General features: G+C 44.0%; 1 protein-coding gene across 2 annotated transcripts in view; it reads right to left on the minus strand.

The window, feature by feature from the left end:
- The window catches only part of RGS20 (regulator of G protein signaling 20), a 40850-nt gene extending 22840 nt beyond the window's left edge, over positions 1-18010 (minus strand). The window contains exons 1-2 of one of the 2 annotated variants that reach the window (XM_059815475.1): positions 17888-18010; positions 15562-15564 (exon numbers count right to left, since the gene is read on the minus strand). In XM_059815475.1, coding sequence (XP_059671458.1) covers positions 15562-15564; positions 17888-18010 — 126 coding nt within the window. The remainder of the gene's footprint in view (positions 1-15561; positions 15565-17887) is intronic. The other variant, XM_059815476.1, reaches the window with a different exon arrangement.
- Between the last annotated feature and the right edge of the window lie 497 nt (positions 18011-18507).

The following is an 18507-nucleotide window of genomic DNA, read 5'->3' on the forward strand; positions in this document are numbered from 1 at the left end:
CGGAGCTGGGCTCCCGGTTACCGGGAGACCTGGCGGGCAGCCCTGCCGTCGGGGCTGCTCCCTCCCCGCCCGCGCACCCGGTGCGGAGCACGGCGGCCGCAGGAGCCGCCTTGCCGGAGCCAGCGGACCCGGGGAGCGGTGGGGATGGCAGACGGGGAGCGGCGGGCTTTGCCTGTGGAGCCCGGGGCTCTCAGCCGGGGGAGCTCACCCGGCGCCCCCGAGACTCCCCCGCCGGTGGGGGCTGGGGCGACGTGGGCGGACAGCGGCTTCCCCGGTGCGGGGAGGAGGACGCGGCCCCACGAGCGGTACTCACAGCGCCGGGCGGCTCGGGGGCAGCGCGGGGCTGCGGCGGCGCGGCTCCGTGGCACGCCGGGCATCTCCGGCGCTCCGGGGGGAGGCGACTGGGCGGCGGCGGCGCCTGGGCCGGGGCGGGGGCCGGCGGCGGAGGCTCAGCCCAGCGGCCCCGCAGCAGGGCGGCGAGCGGGCAGCGGGCGGCCGCCCCGCTCCCGGCCAGCAGCGCCGCCAAGCCCGCGGGGCCGAAGCGGGGCCCCGGGGCGTCTCGACGGGGCGCCGAGACGAAGCGCGGGCCGGGCCGACGGGCGGGGAGCTGCGGCCGCAGGAAGGGGCTGGAGAGCAGAGCTGACAGCGGGGCGAGGGGCCCGGAAGGCCTCGGAGGCTGCGGCGTGCGGGGGAGGTGCGGGAGCGGGGGGACGGGGCGGGGAGGGAGAGAGAGAGAGAGAGAAAGAGAAGCACACGGTAAGCATTGCCGGGGGGCAGGCGCACAGCCGAGCCCCTAGCGGGGCCCCTCCACCGCGGTGCTAATCCGGGGGATGACAGACATGAGCCCCCACCGGTCGGTCCCTGGGTGGTCGGGGCTGCCCCTTAACCCCCCGCAGGCACGCTCTTGTGTTTTTAACTTTTCTAAGCCGGCCCTTGAGGTGCGGAGTGGAGACTTCTCGTATCGAGCCAGTGCCCCTTGGGGTTCAGGGCTGGAGATAGTGCCAGAGGAGCACGGGGACGAGGTTGGCCACTTACAACTTACACACAAAGAGCACCCCCCAGAAAAACCCACCCCACCCAAAAAGCCAACCACAGCCGGCGGGCGGAGCTGCGGCGGCGGGCGGGCCCCTCGCGGAGCGGAGCGCAGCCCCCACCGGCCCCGGGCCGCCGCCCGGCCCTGTCCAGGGTCCTGACGCTGCCCCGCCGCCTCCCCACCTCCCGCGGCCCGGGGGTGGCTGCGCAGCTCAGCGAGCCCGCTCCGGTCTGCAAGCGGTAGGCCAGCATGATCTTCCCCTCCCTTGCTGAGTGTCGCGGTCCTGGAGAGAGGAAGCCACCCTACTGGAGTGTGAGCCCGGAATAGGAATGGACAGAAATCACTGCCATGCGGGCTCTGCCTTCCTTTTCTCTAGCAGTGATTTCTGCCTGTTCCTGTTCAGGGCTCCATTTTTTCATCAAGGCCCAGCCCTTCCCAAAACAACTTCCCCATTTCTGGCCTACAACCATTCTCTTGCCATCAAAGAGACAGAGAGGAACTGAAGTCTGTACAGTGTGAAGAAAGCCCTTCCCATGGTGATGGTGCTGCCCTTGAAGGCCAAAGCCACCGCAGCTGCAATGGAAGAACATGGCTGTGGTGCCTTTGGTGCCTTTGGTCTCGTTAGAGCTGAGACCTGCGGGGAAAGCTGCCATTCCTGCACATGAGGAAGGCTTGCTGTTGTTTAGCAGCAGAGAGTTCCCCTAGGTCTGTTTGGAGACGTGAGCTAGGGTGGAAGCTGGACAATGTTCCCAGGAGGGCGGAAGAAATAAAAAGGTTGATTTCCCGCCCCACACCCCCACTTAGTATTTCTCCTGCCCAGTGGCAAGGAGCCCTTCTACAAATCTCTGCCTCTTTGGTCATGGCTCAAAGCACATGTTTGGGATATTAAATACACTTCCGTGCTGAATTACAATTGTCGAGGCCCAGACAGGACCTGTGGAGGTATTATAGGCTTGACAATTAGGATTAAATGATACTGCCTCACTCCATGGCAGAGAAAAGGGAAGAAAGTCTCAGTAAGTGTACCAAGGTGGTTCTTCATGTGTCCTGAGACCAAGATCGAAACATCTTTTAACACCACTAGCCTTTGAATCCAGCCCCTAGTCACTCTGCTGGGAAGGGCAGTCATTTCTCAGACCGGTGAGTGGATGCCCTAAGCCCTAAGTCCTCTCTAGACTGTGGTCCCAGGTGGCTTTCTAATCTTAGCAGGAATGCTTGAACAAGTGCACGTTTAAAATGCTGGCACAGTGTAACCCCTTTGGAAGGTATGGTCTTGCTCCATCCTTTGCATTGCTCTCAGGAGGGTCATGATCAACTAACACCTTATTAAAGATGGCTATTTTTTTCAACATTAATGATGCATAGTGATAGTGCATAGTATTATATAAAAAGGTGCTACTCATGCTCCCTAACATGAATGATGTTAGATAAACAAAGCCATCTAAGCTGAGCATCTTCCAGTGCTTGGTGTTTGTAGACAACTCTACCTAGCTCTGTAGGCAGGTACACCTGCATCATTGCATATGTACACAACCACCTAAATCCTGAAACAGCTGAGTAGCTTGGAGGCCTAAAGTCCTCTCAAAATTGGTGAAATAGGCATCATCTTCTCCTTTCTCTCTGAATAATGGATGCAGGCTGATATCCAACTGCATGAGATAGAACTGCATAAACAAGTGCTTGGACTTGGTTGAAATGGGATTTAAAGTTGAGGGACTTTAAAGCCGAGAGACACAGATTGAAGCCATTCCTCTGCCTAAAAGGAATCTGAGCATGCATTTCTCATATGTGAAAGAAAATTCCCTCAGTCCTTACAGTAGGTTGCTCTGCACATGCATGGCTGTGACTGTAGTCTTAGTCCCCACTGCTGCCCTACTTTGTACAGGTTAATTCAACTTCTCTAGACAGAGAGAAAGCAAAATGTGAACATCTTGACAATCTAGTTAGGCATGGGAGTGTTGGGCCTGGGTCTTGTTTCTGTTCCAAAAAATACATTATGGAAAATGGAGTGTTTACATGTGAACTGTGTATTTAATAAAATTATATACCATATAGTGGCACCTCTGCTTGTAACATACAAGGTAAATATTAAATCAGGACTCAATTTCAATATTGATATTAGCTACTAGTATATAAGGCCTTAGGAAAAAAAAACCTCTTTAGTAAACTTTCCTGAGCATTTTGCATTAAGTCTACATAAATTATTGATAAACTTTGAGGAGGGAAGTCTATCCAGCATGCAGTAGTCTTCTTCTAATCTACATCAGAAAGGAATGGCTTTATCTGAGGGTGCCCTTGCTATTTAATATTGTCCCTTCATAAGTTTCTTAGACTCCAGCCTCTCTGTTTCTGCAGACTTGTCCAGTTAATATATTTTCCTAATTTTGCATTTGTGGAAATGAAGAAACCTGTTGTTATTATTATTTTTTATTATTGCTGAAAACTTGTATGACACCTTTTTTTAATTTTTTTTCTCATTGAAAATGTTAAGAACAGGTTATAAGAAAGGTAATACAGAACATGTATCTGTATTTTCATAACATTGTATTCTAACGTTCTTGCAGTCACACTTCAGTGGGTGACATAATACATGTATTAGCTCTTTTGGGCCCTGTTTTGCTTTAAGGTGTTAGGACTAACTGCTGAGCCTCATATCTGAACTTCTGCTCCTTGCCCAAGGAGAGGTCATACACATTTCTATGGCGGCTTATGGGTACTAGTCAATTTTAGTGTTTCCTGCTCACTTCAGTTGTTAAATAGAGAGTTTCTAGACCGTTGAATGGAGCTGATTCATAGTGAATTAGGGAGCAATTCAAACAGAAAGTAAGAACCCATTTTTGACTATTTTCATTGACATGAAAGTGCACTTGTTACAAATCACTTTGAAGACTGATAGGCTTTTCTGGGAGAGGAGATATTTTCAGAAGTAAAATGAGTTTCCAGGGACTTTAGTTGAACTTCAATTTTCTTTATATATCAGCAGTATTCTAGTATTTGCTTTATCTTATTCCTTAATAAAAACATAAAATGTAAAAAAAAATAAATTTAAAAGAGGCATTTTAATTAAGCATATTTTGAAGGGAACATAATGGCAGTAATATTATGGGAAACAGCTTTGTTGAACTTCTAAATATTTGTATTCTTTCAACATCAGTTTCTTACAGGTGTAAGTAACTTTTCTTAATGGATCTATTAGTAATTGATTTTGAACAGAAGATGTAGGTTCAATATTGATGGGAGGCAGAATAAACCAGAGTCTTCAAACATGTAAAACTAACCATAGAGCTGCATGGAGTAGTCCACAGAGCATTAACTTATCCCACATGTGGGATGCATGTTAGGTTTTCATTTTTCCTAAACATTAATAGTAACGTGTTATTTCGCCAGCAGAATTAATTTTGTGTATGCTCAAGTGTGAAAGCTCCCAATGCCACATCATTCACATTGTCAAAATGTAACCGTTCAGTAGGACGTATGTAGAGCATAGGGTTTCTCAGTCTTTTGCTGGAGGATTAAGTTTCCTCAAGGTCTTATGTTAAAGCCTGTGATTGTGTTATGTTAGGACTAATGCCTGAAAAGTTACTGTAATGGTTAGACTTGGTTTAGACCTCAGTGTAGCCAGAGTTGTTTGCTATTGATGGCTCTGCTTAGTCTTTGCTAATTATTTCAGCATCGTAAGGTTATTTTCTAAAGTGATGTACTTTCTCAGGGTTGGTCAATCCCAGATGTATGTTCTGTCAAAACTCTCAGCCTCAGTATATATCAGTCAGTCTCTACTCTGCTGCCTCCACTCACAACCCTGTTTCTTTTCCACTTCTACATATCACATCTTTGTTACTTCTAAGGAAGAGGAAGCTTAAAGGGAAATAATCTTTGAGATGGAATTAAATATTAGAAATAAGGAGATGTTTTCCAGTAATAGGACTGAATGCCGGGTTTTAGAGAATCAGAGTCAGCCCAGTGATGGCTCTGCTCCCCATTCTGGCCCCAGTCCAGCTGATGCATGCAGGCACCGTGGGGTTTGTAAGCCCTCAGACCAAGTTCTGTGGCACAACTCATGTGCTTAAAATCTTTGGTGACTCAGAGTTTCTGGCAGATTGACAGACTACCCAGGAAGCCGGCAGCTTGGGCAAAGAAGGTCTAATTAGAAATTGCAATACGACACATACAAAAAATGAAATCTTTGCTGAAGTACGACTGCATTAAGAAACTGTATGTCATTCATTTCATTTGCCATGTTTGGCAAATTGAATCCTCACTATATTCTGTCTGACCCTCTTACCATATGTATGTCAATAAATAGCTAAAAAGGTAATGCTAACTACATTTTTGTTAGATCACGAGTTTAACATACATCTGTAATTCTATCCTCTAATTTTTTTTTTTTTTTTTTTTTTTACATAAACCTTTGAATTATTTGGAACCATTAAAAAACCCTACAGGTTTGTGTTGATTAAAAAAAAAAAACAACTCCCATCACAACAACGTTCTGCTAGCATATGTCCTGATGACATCAGAGAACCTGTGCCAAAGGTCTGGGTGAAATGTTGACCAGAAAAAGATTAGCTTCTACATATAAAAATTCTGAGTTTCCAGATGATGGAAGGAAGCTGCTCAGTAACTCTCATTACAAGCTTCCAGAAGGTGTCACTGTGTACCTACAATTTGAACGGAGAACCTCAACAGTTGAGGATTAGTGCCAAAGCACTATTCCTCCTTGTGCTATTAGGGGTGCTCTTCTCTGCCCATAATGGAAATCAAATGAATTAAAACTGGAGACACAAATATTTTCCTCTTCTCATGATTAGCAAAGGAAACATATGTTCATAGTATCAACGTTACTCAAGAGGTACCTATCCAACCACGACCTGCAGGACTTTCCCTGATATTCTGGGTCACACATAACCTCCTTACCACACAGGTGCTTGGTAAGTAATAAATATAGTTAAATTAAAGAAGAATCCAAAACTGACAAGACAGCAATTTTTAGGTTTGTAGTTGTATTCCAGAGCTGATTCAGAAAGGAAGACTAATGGGGCAATTTGGAACCAATGTTCCCAAACAGCTCGAGGTTTCAGAGTAGTTCAAAGAGTATCTGAAAGCCTGGTTGCACAATGTAATATTCCAGCTTGACAAGATTCCCGAGGAAGCCACTGTGACTTCTGCCATTGACTTTTGATCAGATTTTGGACCTTAGAAAATCTGGAGGAATTGGGGAAATTATGCAGCCGTGTTAAAAGGCTGATGGCAGAAAATATAACTCACTCACAGGATGTGGCGGAGAACACAAAAAGACATCAGAGCTAAAATGCACTATAATTCCTTTGAAAAATAAAAACAAAAGAATCAAGAGCAGGCAATGAGAAACTGCTAAAGAGTATGAGGTTAAAAAGAATAGTATCAGAAATGAGCATGTTATAGGCTGATAGACACTGGCATGAAGAGCAAACTCTGTATTTGTGTCATTGCAGGCTAGTTTTAAGCTGGTGACCAGGAGTATTTCTCCAGCATCTTAAAAGCACCATTGAATGACGATGGGAGGAAGACGAGCTGATCTGATAAGAATGACCATGAGGAGAAGCTGTGAACATATTTCGGAAATGGGAATACTTCAGGTGATATCTACCTCAGTGTACTAATTTATCAATGGAACTGAACAAACACTGATTTAGAGAGGTCAGGTTATCCCTGTTATGTAGATAACCCTGTGGAAGTGAGCAAAATGGCCTGGGGTTTCCTTGCAGAATCTCTTACTAATCTTTCTTTCAGAGATGTCTTATGCGGTCTTACCCATATAGGAGTGCATACCTGGATTAGAGAGACTGATTGCAGACAGCACAAATTACTGCCTAAATGTCATGCTTGCTTTAGGCTTAGGAGCAGACTTACAAATGGTATCAGTTCCCAGGTCTCCCTTGACACCACAGATACCAAGTTAGAGCTTATAGATACAGAGGACCTCAAGAAAAAAAAAGAAGAAAAAGAAAAGCTCAGAGCTACTGAGCTTTTGGGGAAGGCACTTGATGTGTTCCTGTGAAACCACATTTCTCCTGTCTGATGCTCAGAGAGACTGAAGCTCCTTTCTGTAGGCTGGACCTTTTCCTCTGGCCACTCTGGGGCTGTCTGTCATGTTTCCCTGCAATTGGAAATACACTGCACTTTGCTGTGGTTCTAGAAGTGTCCTGAGAGAGGGAGAACAGCAGTCCAGATGGGTAGAAATTTGGACAAGCTTATTTTTAAATCCCATCTTTATGCATCGTTGTTCAAAACAGCTCATTAACAGACCAAACTTGTGGCAGTTTCCCTCCATTACACTACTGTTTTGAAAGACCGTGTCCTCCTCCTGGGCAGACGAAACATCCCTCCCAATCTCCATTCTGCAGTTCATTTCAAACCTACCTCCTGACTGAACACAGAAAAGACAAAGTGGGACTGAAAGTGTCCTGCCTGCAATAGCCTATACTTTCTTCTCTGATCTGTAACACCTTTAACTTATTTCTCCTGATGATTTGGAAAGGCTGGTAAGAAACCAGTATAGTTTGGCTTTTCTTTCTGTTTAAAGTGTGCCTGCTTAAAACACAGTATGATACTTGAGATAGCACAGCTTTTTTATGAGTCCGAAACAATTTTATAGTGTGAGTATGCCACTGTTGGTCAGGTAAATCATTCAAGCAGTTGCTATTCTTGTACTTATCTGAAGTGCATGCATTTATCTGCACAGGGCAGTTCAAGAACAAATACTTTATCCTATGTTGGTCTAAGGCTGATCCACTGTTTTTGCTCTTAACTTGATTACCCTCAAAGGAAACAGTGAAGTCGACAGAACGGTAAGACCTGTTTTCTTCTTTATTGAGTCCTAAAGTAAATCACACAAGATGTCACAGGAAAAATCACAGCTACTTCCTGAAATTAAGCTGTGCTCACAAATGGGACAGAATGAATAACAAAACAAAGTTGAACCCTTCCCCTTTTTTTGTATGAATTCATCAGCCTACACCTGACATCTCGAGACTCCTGAGAATAATTTTCATCCCTCTTGTGAGTGTAATAAAGCACCTGCAACAGTGAACCAGGAAAACTGATGTCACATTTTGTAAGATCATCAGCTGCTGCTTGGATGGCGTCACTGGGCAGCTCCTGATTTGTTGCAGTCTGTTCTTAGCTTTAACAGTTGATATGGTATTTTAGATTAGCTTTGTTTTGAGAATAACACTAGAAGTATAATACTGAGGACAATCAGCCTGAGCTGTTTCCAACCACATCTGGTGGTAGACTGAAGATCTGTTAAGTTAAACATCTCAACACCTAAGTTCCTGAAAGTTTCATTGGAATCAGTGCCCAGCACAGGGATGGGCTGTGGGAAAGGCCAAGCCTTCTCAGACATGAAGATCAGTCAGTAAGCAGGCACAGACCCACTGCGAGCCAGGCTTCACCAGTTCACCTGCGCACAGGTCCTTGCCATTTCCCAAGTGTTACCCTTCAGCACACCTTTTGGATGTGGCTGATGGAAAAATAACATTCTGCCTGCCTCAGAGTTAAGTTTTAATGCTTGTGATGAAACATACAGTTACTTATCTTGTACATAAACTTGTACATAAACCTGAAAACAGGTGCTTTCATTCTCTGTGTGGCCTCTGGGAGAAGAGCAATGGTCTCTCCCTTGCATTTCCTGGCTTGGTGGGACTTTGACTTTGACCTGCTCTCAGGAGGATGCGCCTAGCCGTCACCTAGCAACCTGGAGCTGGGCTTTGAAATTAAGATATTTGTGGTAGGATTTTCTGATCTCTTTTTGCATCTTTCTTTTGACTGGATTATAGAGATGCAAATAAACAGGAGTAAAAAGCTGTCCTGTTATTGCACAGAAGGGGCCAGCAAAACGTAGGACTGAGTAAGCTCTAAATGGCTTGAAAGAAACATTTATTTTCCCCTAGAGTCTTTGAAATTTTTGTGGAAAGAAATTGCTGTGAAAAAGCCTGTATGTGATTCATGACTTCCGTGTCTTTGCACCACTCATGGGAAATGCATGTCAGGTAGCATGCGTTGTGTGCAAACAGGCAAGGGGAAGGAGTAAATTACTCTTCATGCTCACTACATATATAGCAAGGAGTAACGGATTTAAACTGCAGGCAGGGATATTTAGGTTAAATATAGGGTTTTAATGGTAGGATGGTGAAGCACTCGAGCAGGCTGCCTAGACTGTGGGGTCTGCGTTAGCGGGGTTTTAAAGAGCAGGCGAGGTAAACCCATGCCAGGAAGAGCTTGGGGATGGCTAATCATAGCAGCAAAGGTCAGATGACACTTTCAAGCTCCCACCCAGAACTGGCTTTGATGATACTGCACCCCATATTGTTCTCCTGGTCACTGGAAGTATTTGCTAATTAGAGTGGACTGGCTGATACCTGCAATCCAGGCATGACTTATTCTGGCACTTAGAGATTCCTCTGGCACTCAGAAATCCCTGAGAAATTTGAGCTGAAAAAAGCCACACCACAATTCATCTTCCAATACACCAGCATGAGGTGTATTGGAAATAAAATAGTGTGTGACTGGAATACTGTGCTCAGGTGATCTCTACCACATGATGGCCTTTAGGAGAAACCATAAATCAGAGCAATACTAACTGTATTATCTCTTATCACTCTGGGGCTGGTGTTGTATCTCATTTTAGTTTTGTATTTTACTGGAAATCATTTACTTTCATCAGTCTGGGTGTGCGAGATGTATCAAGGCGTACGTATCTCCTGACTCACAGACAGCCAAACTAGCTGCCTTTTCAAGAAGGTCTCCATGGTCTTCCAGGGAGAAAGAGTTGTTGTTTTTCCCTAGTATCCTTTATCTAAACTGTTGATTCTTGCTGGTGGAAGGATATCCTAAATTAATATATTTGTAAATCTGAAGTTACCCATATTTTAAATTAGTTGATTTAGACTGAGTGGGTTATTTATTAACCAGCATGACATTTTGTTCCACTTAAAGAAGGTCATCTTATATTAATGAAAACAGTCTCTGTAGTTCAGGTCAGTCTAGGATTGTTTTGCTGAAAAATTTCTGGAACTAGTGTGAAAACAGTTTATCTTTTGGTTTTTGTATTCATTAAATTCTTTCTGACAGTAATATCCTAATCAGCCCAGGATTCTGCATTTTTCCATTTCAAAGGTGCACAGCTAAAAAGGAAGTTTTAGGGCTATTTCAAAGGTAAAATATGGAAATCACTAAATTGGAAAAACACTTGATTGCAAATTAGTACAAATTATCTCTGAGGACTAGAAAATTTGCACACCATTAATATGCAAGTAATCCACCCATTAATGTGTAGTACATTATTATTTTGACAACTTTTACAAAAGACCGCCCTCTGATTGCTGTCTGTGCAGCTATTATTGTCTCATAGACAACACTGAGCAATACAGCTAGCTATTCTCAGAACAGAGTTTCTGGATGCAAAAGAAAAATCTTTTATGAATTAAAAAAAAATTATTATGCCATGTAATTACAGAACAGTTGAAAAAGAAAGACACTGTAAAGAGCTCTTTGTTTCACAGAATAGTTGAGGTTGGAAGGGGCCTCTGCAGATCGTCTAGTCCAACCTCCTGCTCTCAAGCTTCCTAGGATCGTGCCGAGCAGGGTTTGAATACTTCTGAGGATGGAATCTTCACAGCCTGTCTGGACAACCTGTCCCACTGTTCAACCACCCCCACAGTAAAAAATCAAACAACTTTTTCTGCCTGATTGATAGAATAATTCCTGCATAAGCCGCATTCATCTGTTCTTACATTCATGAATTACGCTGAAGATTAAAGCATATTATTTTGTAAAGGAGTTACATTTAATGGTTTGAGCTGCCTGGAGCAGACTAGTATACTAAGGACATTCAGAGGAGTCATGGGGAGAAGAAAACCCCAAAGCAAACATGAAAGGTCTCTGCAAGGCTGCCCAGGGGTAGCAAGCAAGTGGTGAAAATGAGTCCTATCCAATGATATTAGCTAAGCCAGTGGCTTGTTGCATGTCTTTCAGGGCTAGGCCTGCTAAAGGGTGCCCCAGTCACAGCACATTGTGCTTCTCCACGGCTCCCAGCAGGACGCACAGAGCTGAATTAGGCACCAGCCCCTACTCCGTCATCCTGCCTGGTCAGAGCTGGCATCTAAACATGCCATCCAAAAACCGCCAACATACTGCATGGGGAGCTGCCTCACAGCGACAGAGGAAACCCTCAATCGCAGGAAACAGCATTTATGCTGCATCTTTCAAAGGAAGTTGTGGGACAGATTTGGCACTGTATGTGCATCACCCTTCATTTGGGAGCCACAGCCCCAGATACCACCCAGCCCCCACCCACAGACCTACATGTCGGAATGCTGCTGTTAGCATATTTGTTGGAGATACAGGAGATACAGGTTCAGATCCTTCTTCCACTCTGAATTTGCATGGGTTTATCTCCCAGGCTGGTGGCCTAGCCACTGGAGGTGGTCTGTCAGCCTCAGCTTTCAAGAACTGCCCTCCCTGGCTTGGACCTGGCTAACCAGATGGAGGGGAAGGAGGATGACTTTCCAATCTAGCTGCAAGGGACCTCCCTCTGGATTTTGGTCTGGGCCTCACTGAACACCTGTTAAAAGGGAAAATGGAAGTACTTCTCACTGAATCTCAGATTCTTGTGTGCTAAGTGCCTTAAACACAGTAAAGCATTGCCACCCCCTCTATATAAGGAATATTAAATTATTATACAACAAAGAATGCTTTCAACACAAGGGAAGGAAGGGACGCCTGCTATCCTTCTCACAGACACATTGCAGTAAGTAGTTAGGTTATTCTTGTGGTGTGTGTGGTTTCAAGTCACCTCAGGGGAAGGTTTTGAACCTGGACTTCCCATAATTTGGGCAACAGCAGTAAGTGCTGGGCTGTCAAATGAGAAACCACTCCTCTGTCCTGTGTCAGGACAGGGAGGTGTAATTTCAGGAGCGTGTCCGGGTCCGTGATTCACAAAGGAAAGGAGAGGCCTATCTATAACATAATTTGGTGTTTCTACTGATCGCCACCTCTCTGAAATGGTGTTTTTTTGAATGCCGTTCTTATGTAGTCAGTTCTGCTCATACATACACACACACCCAGTCCCCAGCTCAGACACATGGGCTCTGGGGGACACCAGCACACCTAAATGCAGCATGCAGTGATGCCAGTCACTGGGGTGACCATGGCCTGTTGTGGATCATGCTGGTTTCAGCTATGAGAATAATAATTTAATAGCTATTAATGTTTATTTTGGATTCCAGTCCTGCAATTTTTACTTTCAACTTATTGGTTTGTTTTACTTCCCTCCCCCAATACAGAAAATTGTAGGAGCTTTACCCGACCAGCAGATTCGTACCCTGATGAACATAAATCGTTCAAAGACAAAATGTCTGCATCATAGTTACAAGTACTATAGTTAAGCTAACAGATCTCCCACTTCAGATGACCAGATGAAAGGGAGGACTCTAACCCCCCAAATGACTAATACAGTCTTTTTCACAGCATGGATAACCTGACCCTAATAAGTGCTAAAGACCTGGGTATGGAGTAAGCCCGGAATACTGCCTCCTGTGCCCCAGGAGTACTTTGTGACTTATGAAAGCAGCAATTAATGAAACAAGTTTTTCCTTGGAGGAATTCTCTTGCCAACAAGAGAAACTACTTACAGTTTCTACCTGACCCCTCTTGCAGGGTTGGCGGCTGACAGGCCTTAATCCTCCTAATAGGTCTGCTGACGAGATGTGCCCCAATATTTTGGTGGACACTGCAGGTCTCAAAAGGATTGATACTTTAGGATTGATGCAGTCTCTAAAAATATGCAGGAGTAGCCCTTTCTTAACTAGTAAAAACACTTCGGGGACAAGATAAACCCTTATTATAAAGGATACATGTCAAGACAACAAAATTAACCAGCACAGAAGACCACAGAGAGATGATGTTCTCAAGCTTGTGCTAGAAATAATTTTGCTTACCTTTAAAACCAATTTCATATGATTTTACCTCATCATCTTAATCTATAACTATTCAGCACCCACTCTTTTCTCTACCTAAAAGTATACTGTATTATCAAAGAAGTTGTCAATAAGACTAGATGCTCATAATTTGGTGGACCTAAATACCCTGTAATACTCCTATTTCTCTCCCAGAATTTTGTCTCCCTTTGAAACATTGCTCTTGAATAAAACAGGAGCATAAATCAAACATGTCTCAAATTTTACATCTGCTATGTAAGAATAACTACTTTGGGAAAGACAAAGAATGTTAGCTAAGTGATTCAATCCACAGCCATACAGTTTGCATCCCCTGCCCATCTCAAACATAAGAATTAGATAAAATGTGACTATTAAACTGTGTTTCAGTCTATTTAACTAAGCACAACACCTGTTCAAAAGAACAGAAAGAATGTGTTCTTGGTATAAATTACTGCTTGGTTTGTTCCTAACACTTTATGACACAATCACAAGCTTTAAGACATACAAATGCTACCGTGACTAAGTATGAAAAACAGACTTCACCAAATAAACACTCCTGACATGACAATGTACTTGGGAGAGATTATAATGACTGAAGAGGGTGAGTATATTTACTAATATCAGGACTTTTCCTACTCTTATAAAGGATAAAGATGATATCTGACTTCAGAGGGACTGTTAATAGTAATAAATGACTGACAGCACTCATCACCTGAAGACACCAGAGTACTTGGCAAAGCAGTACAATCATTCAACTGGCATGTTGTCCTTTACAAATAACACCTTTTATGACTTTTGACCTTTCTGGAGTTGTTTGTGAACGGATCCTTATTTTATCAAACAAATAATGATTCATAGCAGTTGCCGAATAATTTAGGTAAGCTATGCGTGGTCACGAGTGACTTCCACATCACATGCAGGTCATGGGATGCTGTCTGACATCTCCAAACCCAAAGGATTTCTGTGGAGCTCAGATCAGCTAGATGAAGGAAAAAGGACGCCATACTTCCCTTGGGCTGTTCCCCCCGAGAGCGTGCTTGTGGCCATTTCAGTTTCTGCCTGGTCTCCCACACAGAACTCAAACAGGTAGGACTTGGCAAGCAGAAAGGCAATGCTGGTGTAACTGGGGTCTCCTTAGGCCTCAGCCTTGATCGTGAAGGAGGCTTATAGTTGCTCTCTTAGCACACACCTTCTCATTTCACACTATGCTTTTCTCTCTGCTCCATGCCTTGGGGAACAGAGGAAAGCAAGCCCTTCTAGGTAAGACAAATCTCAGTAGGGTCTGGAAAGGATTCTGCTTGCCAGAAAGCAGCAAGAGCAGGGCTGCTTCCTCAGGGAAGGTGCAGGGATCCAAGGGGATCCCACAGCCAGCAGCCTCACCAGCCACAGCCCATCCCACAGTACTTGAGCAAAGCAAGCAGGACAGACATGGAGATAGTCTGGTCCAATCAAGGTCTGGATCATAAAGCAATATCACTGCAGGGTGGAAGTCAACCCCCAGATCAAGTCCCACAGTCACCAGGCAAGCCTACACTGACAAGGGACAGCCAAGATCAAGCTAGGAAGTCAGCCCAGGGTGTGGGTTAAGGTCTCAACCAGGTGGCTCCATCACCAAATGGGGCATGGCTGTTACTCAGCTGGAGGCCAGCACTCCTTCAACACAGCTTAGGCAGGGAGCAGACCCTCAGGACGGAGCTTAAAAAGAGCTGCTGGACCCATGGGTGCGGTGTGAGGCCTCAGGTGAGGCTGGTGAGGACCGTTAAGGCTTATTAGTGCCCTCAGAGCCATGACGCTGTTGTTGTGTGCTTGCTCAGTCACTTGTTGTCTGTAGGTGTATTATTCATATAAACCCAACCCAATCTTGAGCCTTTATGTTTAGAAATCATAATTATGTTATAGAATTGAAATGTGTCCTATCCAGATGTAACCTGGACATGAACTAAAATGTGGCATCTCTGTGGAGAACGTTGTCATTCTCTTCTGAGAAAGCAATGGCAATAAGCTCTTTGTAATGGGACTTCGGCCAAATTTTGTCATTAGGAAAATACTCTGATCTATTTGCAACCTCTCACTATCTCTCTGCGCAGTGTAATGTTTCTGGGGTGTTTATTTTGTTAACTGGCACAAAGTACATTAGGAGCACATGAGAATGTGTCTGTTAGCTCTGGGTTAAGTAAGTTCTTGCATCTTTGTGTTGAGACTCGTAAAAAGTTTATTCACTTTTGCTTTTTAACACTTTTATAAACCAAGATGCAAACATATCAGAGGGAAAGGCTTTTTAAGTAATGCAAATGGAGATTAGAAATAAACAACTCACTGAGTTAATTTAAATGTCATTAGGAGAATTTAAAAGGCCTTTAAACTCTGCCTACCACTTTTCAAAAACATTTCTCTTGTAATTCAGTTTCTCTTTGAAAGCATGTTCAAGAATAAATAAACCTAATTCAAGTGTTCTGTTAAAAGACTTGGTTTTGGTTTTTTTTTTTTTAATCCAAATTTATTTAATATTTCAACTTTTTTACTATTTGGCATGTTGAATTAGCTGGCAACTTGCTCTCAAAACAGCCACTGCTCACATTCAGAAGCATCAAATTCAAAACCTCACCTAAGGTGGAAGGGAACGTGGAAATTAAGGAGGACTGGGGAATCAGTCTGATCAAATCCCTGCCAGTCAAACAAATTTATGGGTCTAAGGACATAGTTTGTCTATAGTGATCAGTGTCACATATAGAAACATTGTACCAGAATCTGAACTTTCTGAAGGCTTCAATGTCACCAGAAGAAAAAGTTCTGATGTGATCTTGTCTATTCTGCGGGTGTAAGTGACAAACTGGTGTTGAACCTTACAAACTTCAAGTTGATTTCCTAAGTCCTGGGAAATCATATAAAGCCTCTGTGCCTTTGTTCTCTATCAGTTAAAAGTATTTTTTTCCTATGTGAAGTAAAGCCTGCAGTTCATTTTAATTCCCCAGCCTTAGGGCCATACACATTGCTAGACCGGTAAGTTTTCTAACTTCCTTTCACTAACACAGTCCTTGTAGACTCATTAACTACTAGTAACATTGCTTACATTACATATGTGAAAGGTCCATTTGCTGATATGGTTTATAAAGTTCTGGAGACATGTTCCCCCAGAGCATGTAGCCTAATACAAGAGCTTCCACATGACAGCAATTTTGCCTCAGCTGAGCTCATGAAGCGGTTACAGAGCACCTCCTGGGCTGACCCTGCTACCAGAGATGACAGCCACACCAGCGGAGCTGCAGCAGTTAGAAACATAAGCACAGAACAAAGTAAATGGGACAGATAGCCAGCAGGAGAAGGGAAGCTGGCAGTAGTGCTGTCTAAGGAACTGTGGACAGTAAGTGGCCCTGAACCTCGCAGTGTCATTTAGGTCCCTCGGTGGATAAATCCTTTCACAGAGCAGAGAAATAATATGTTGTCCTCTGTGAGGTCCCTGACCCAGTCCTGTGCACTATGTTCTCAGAGACTTGGCAACAAACTACAATTTCAGGTGAGAGGCGTAAAAGCGATCACCAAGCTGAAAGGAACGATTCACCTGGGATGAATAATAGGATGGCTAAACGAGAAATGACTAGGGATGTGAGCTGTGAAGAACTCCTCAGTATATGGGTTTCAGAAGGTATGACTACCATGGGTTAAATTCAGGAGACACTGTGCCTGTGACAAAACCCCCTCTGCCTTCATAAGGGCCAAGAAGTCCCCAGGCTCATGTGCTAAATGGACAGATAATGAGACAGAATGACATGAAATTCTGAAAGGAGTGTACTTGGTTCATTATCAGAAACAGTTTCCTGATAGTGGCAAAGCAGGCTGAGTATTTCCTCTCGGCAAAAGCAGTGAAAGTCATTTAGGATTTCTGATGAGTGTATTCCTGTAATTCACATGAAATGGCCTCCTGGAAATGGACATGCATTGGCTAAGGAGATGGGATGGAGAAGCCAATTCTTGCTTTAACTTGAATGTCTGTAGGGCAGGTGTGGAATGGGGAATGGCTTCTTCACCAGTCTTGGCTTTCACCAACCCTGCCAACAACGTTGACTGGCTGCCTTAGTTCCTCTCCACTCTGGTGCTGTTAGTCTGAAAAAACCCCAGACTTTGTGGTTCCAAGAGTGCCTGACATTACTATCACAGTCTCTTCCCTACCATGCACCAGGGTGCACTGCTTCTGCACCAAAGTTTTAATAAGATAGGGTTTCTTGCATCTGCCTCTCTTGCTCTGTTGAACTGCACAGGAGTGTGCTGCTCACCATAAATAACATTGGTTCAACCCTCAGGCAGCTTTCAGGCTTTTGACAAAATCTAGAGGATACATGACTGTTGTTTTTAATTAAGGAAAATGGTCCAGCTCTTCAGGTTCACTAAAGGGGATTTACTGTAACACCCTAACAGATTTTAGTATTATGCTGTGTTTGATTTCTTTGGGATATCTTCTTTTGTTAATTACCAATAAAAATCATCTGAGGTAGCATCAGTGAAAAATGCAGACCTCTTCAGTGCCTAAACACCATGAAGCAACATGTTTTCCCTCACCCTTTTAACGATAGATTAGCTCCACAAAGTATAAATCATTTTTATGAGTTAGATGGATGTGTTTAAGATGTTGTTTGAAAGCAGACACTTAGCAGGAAGGAGGATCACCACCTCCTTTGTCACTGTGGTTGCAACATGCTGAGGAACAGAGGGCAGAGGATGAGGCTCAGGAATAAAGGAAAACTACATGAATACTGATGTCTTGGTGACAAATAGTCTATGGCTGTTATACATGACATTAACACTTTCTTTCTGCTTCTTTCCAGATACACCATTCCCCCTCTCCTTCAGGACATGTGGATAATCCTGGATTTTGTCTTACCTTGAAAATCCACTGTGCTGCTTTAATATCCTCTTCATCTTCATTTTGGAGGGTCTCCTTTGCTTGACAGTTGTCTGCATGGTAGCTGTGAGTCCTGAAGTAGAGAAAAACTTGCCTCCACATCGAGAAATGAAAAGGCTGTTCCTGAATCCAATTTTACGATGACCTTTCTTGGAAAAACACCACTTTTATTTAACGATGAAACAAAACCAAATCCCAGACATTGGGCTGAATGACAACAACATTGAGATGGCTCGTCCTTACACTGATGGGCAAATGTCAGGGCCTCTTGCACCTTTCCAGTTCTTCCCGCAGCCTCCACAGTTCTGGAGACAAACAGGATTATCGGCCCTCAAGTATCTGTGGTGCCTGATCCCCTCAGCATTGTGCCAGCTTAGAGATTAGATTTACGACTTCGTAGGTTTTAGTAAATTGAAAAGGAGGAAGAACGGCACATAGTGCTTGAATACATGTCAGAGAAAAATGCTGTAACAATTATGAAACACATTTTATCACCTCAGGGTGAATGTATTTCATTTACAACTTGAAGGAAGAAGCAACTCAGCATGCAGTTACACTCTACGGGCAGCACCAAATGGAGATGACTGTCTTAGGTCAGT

The sequence above is a fragment of the Gavia stellata genome, chromosome 3 (genome assembly GCF_030936135.1).
Source record: "Gavia stellata isolate bGavSte3 chromosome 3, bGavSte3.hap2, whole genome shotgun sequence".
NCBI classification, from domain to species: domain Eukaryota; kingdom Metazoa; phylum Chordata; class Aves; order Gaviiformes; family Gaviidae; genus Gavia; species Gavia stellata.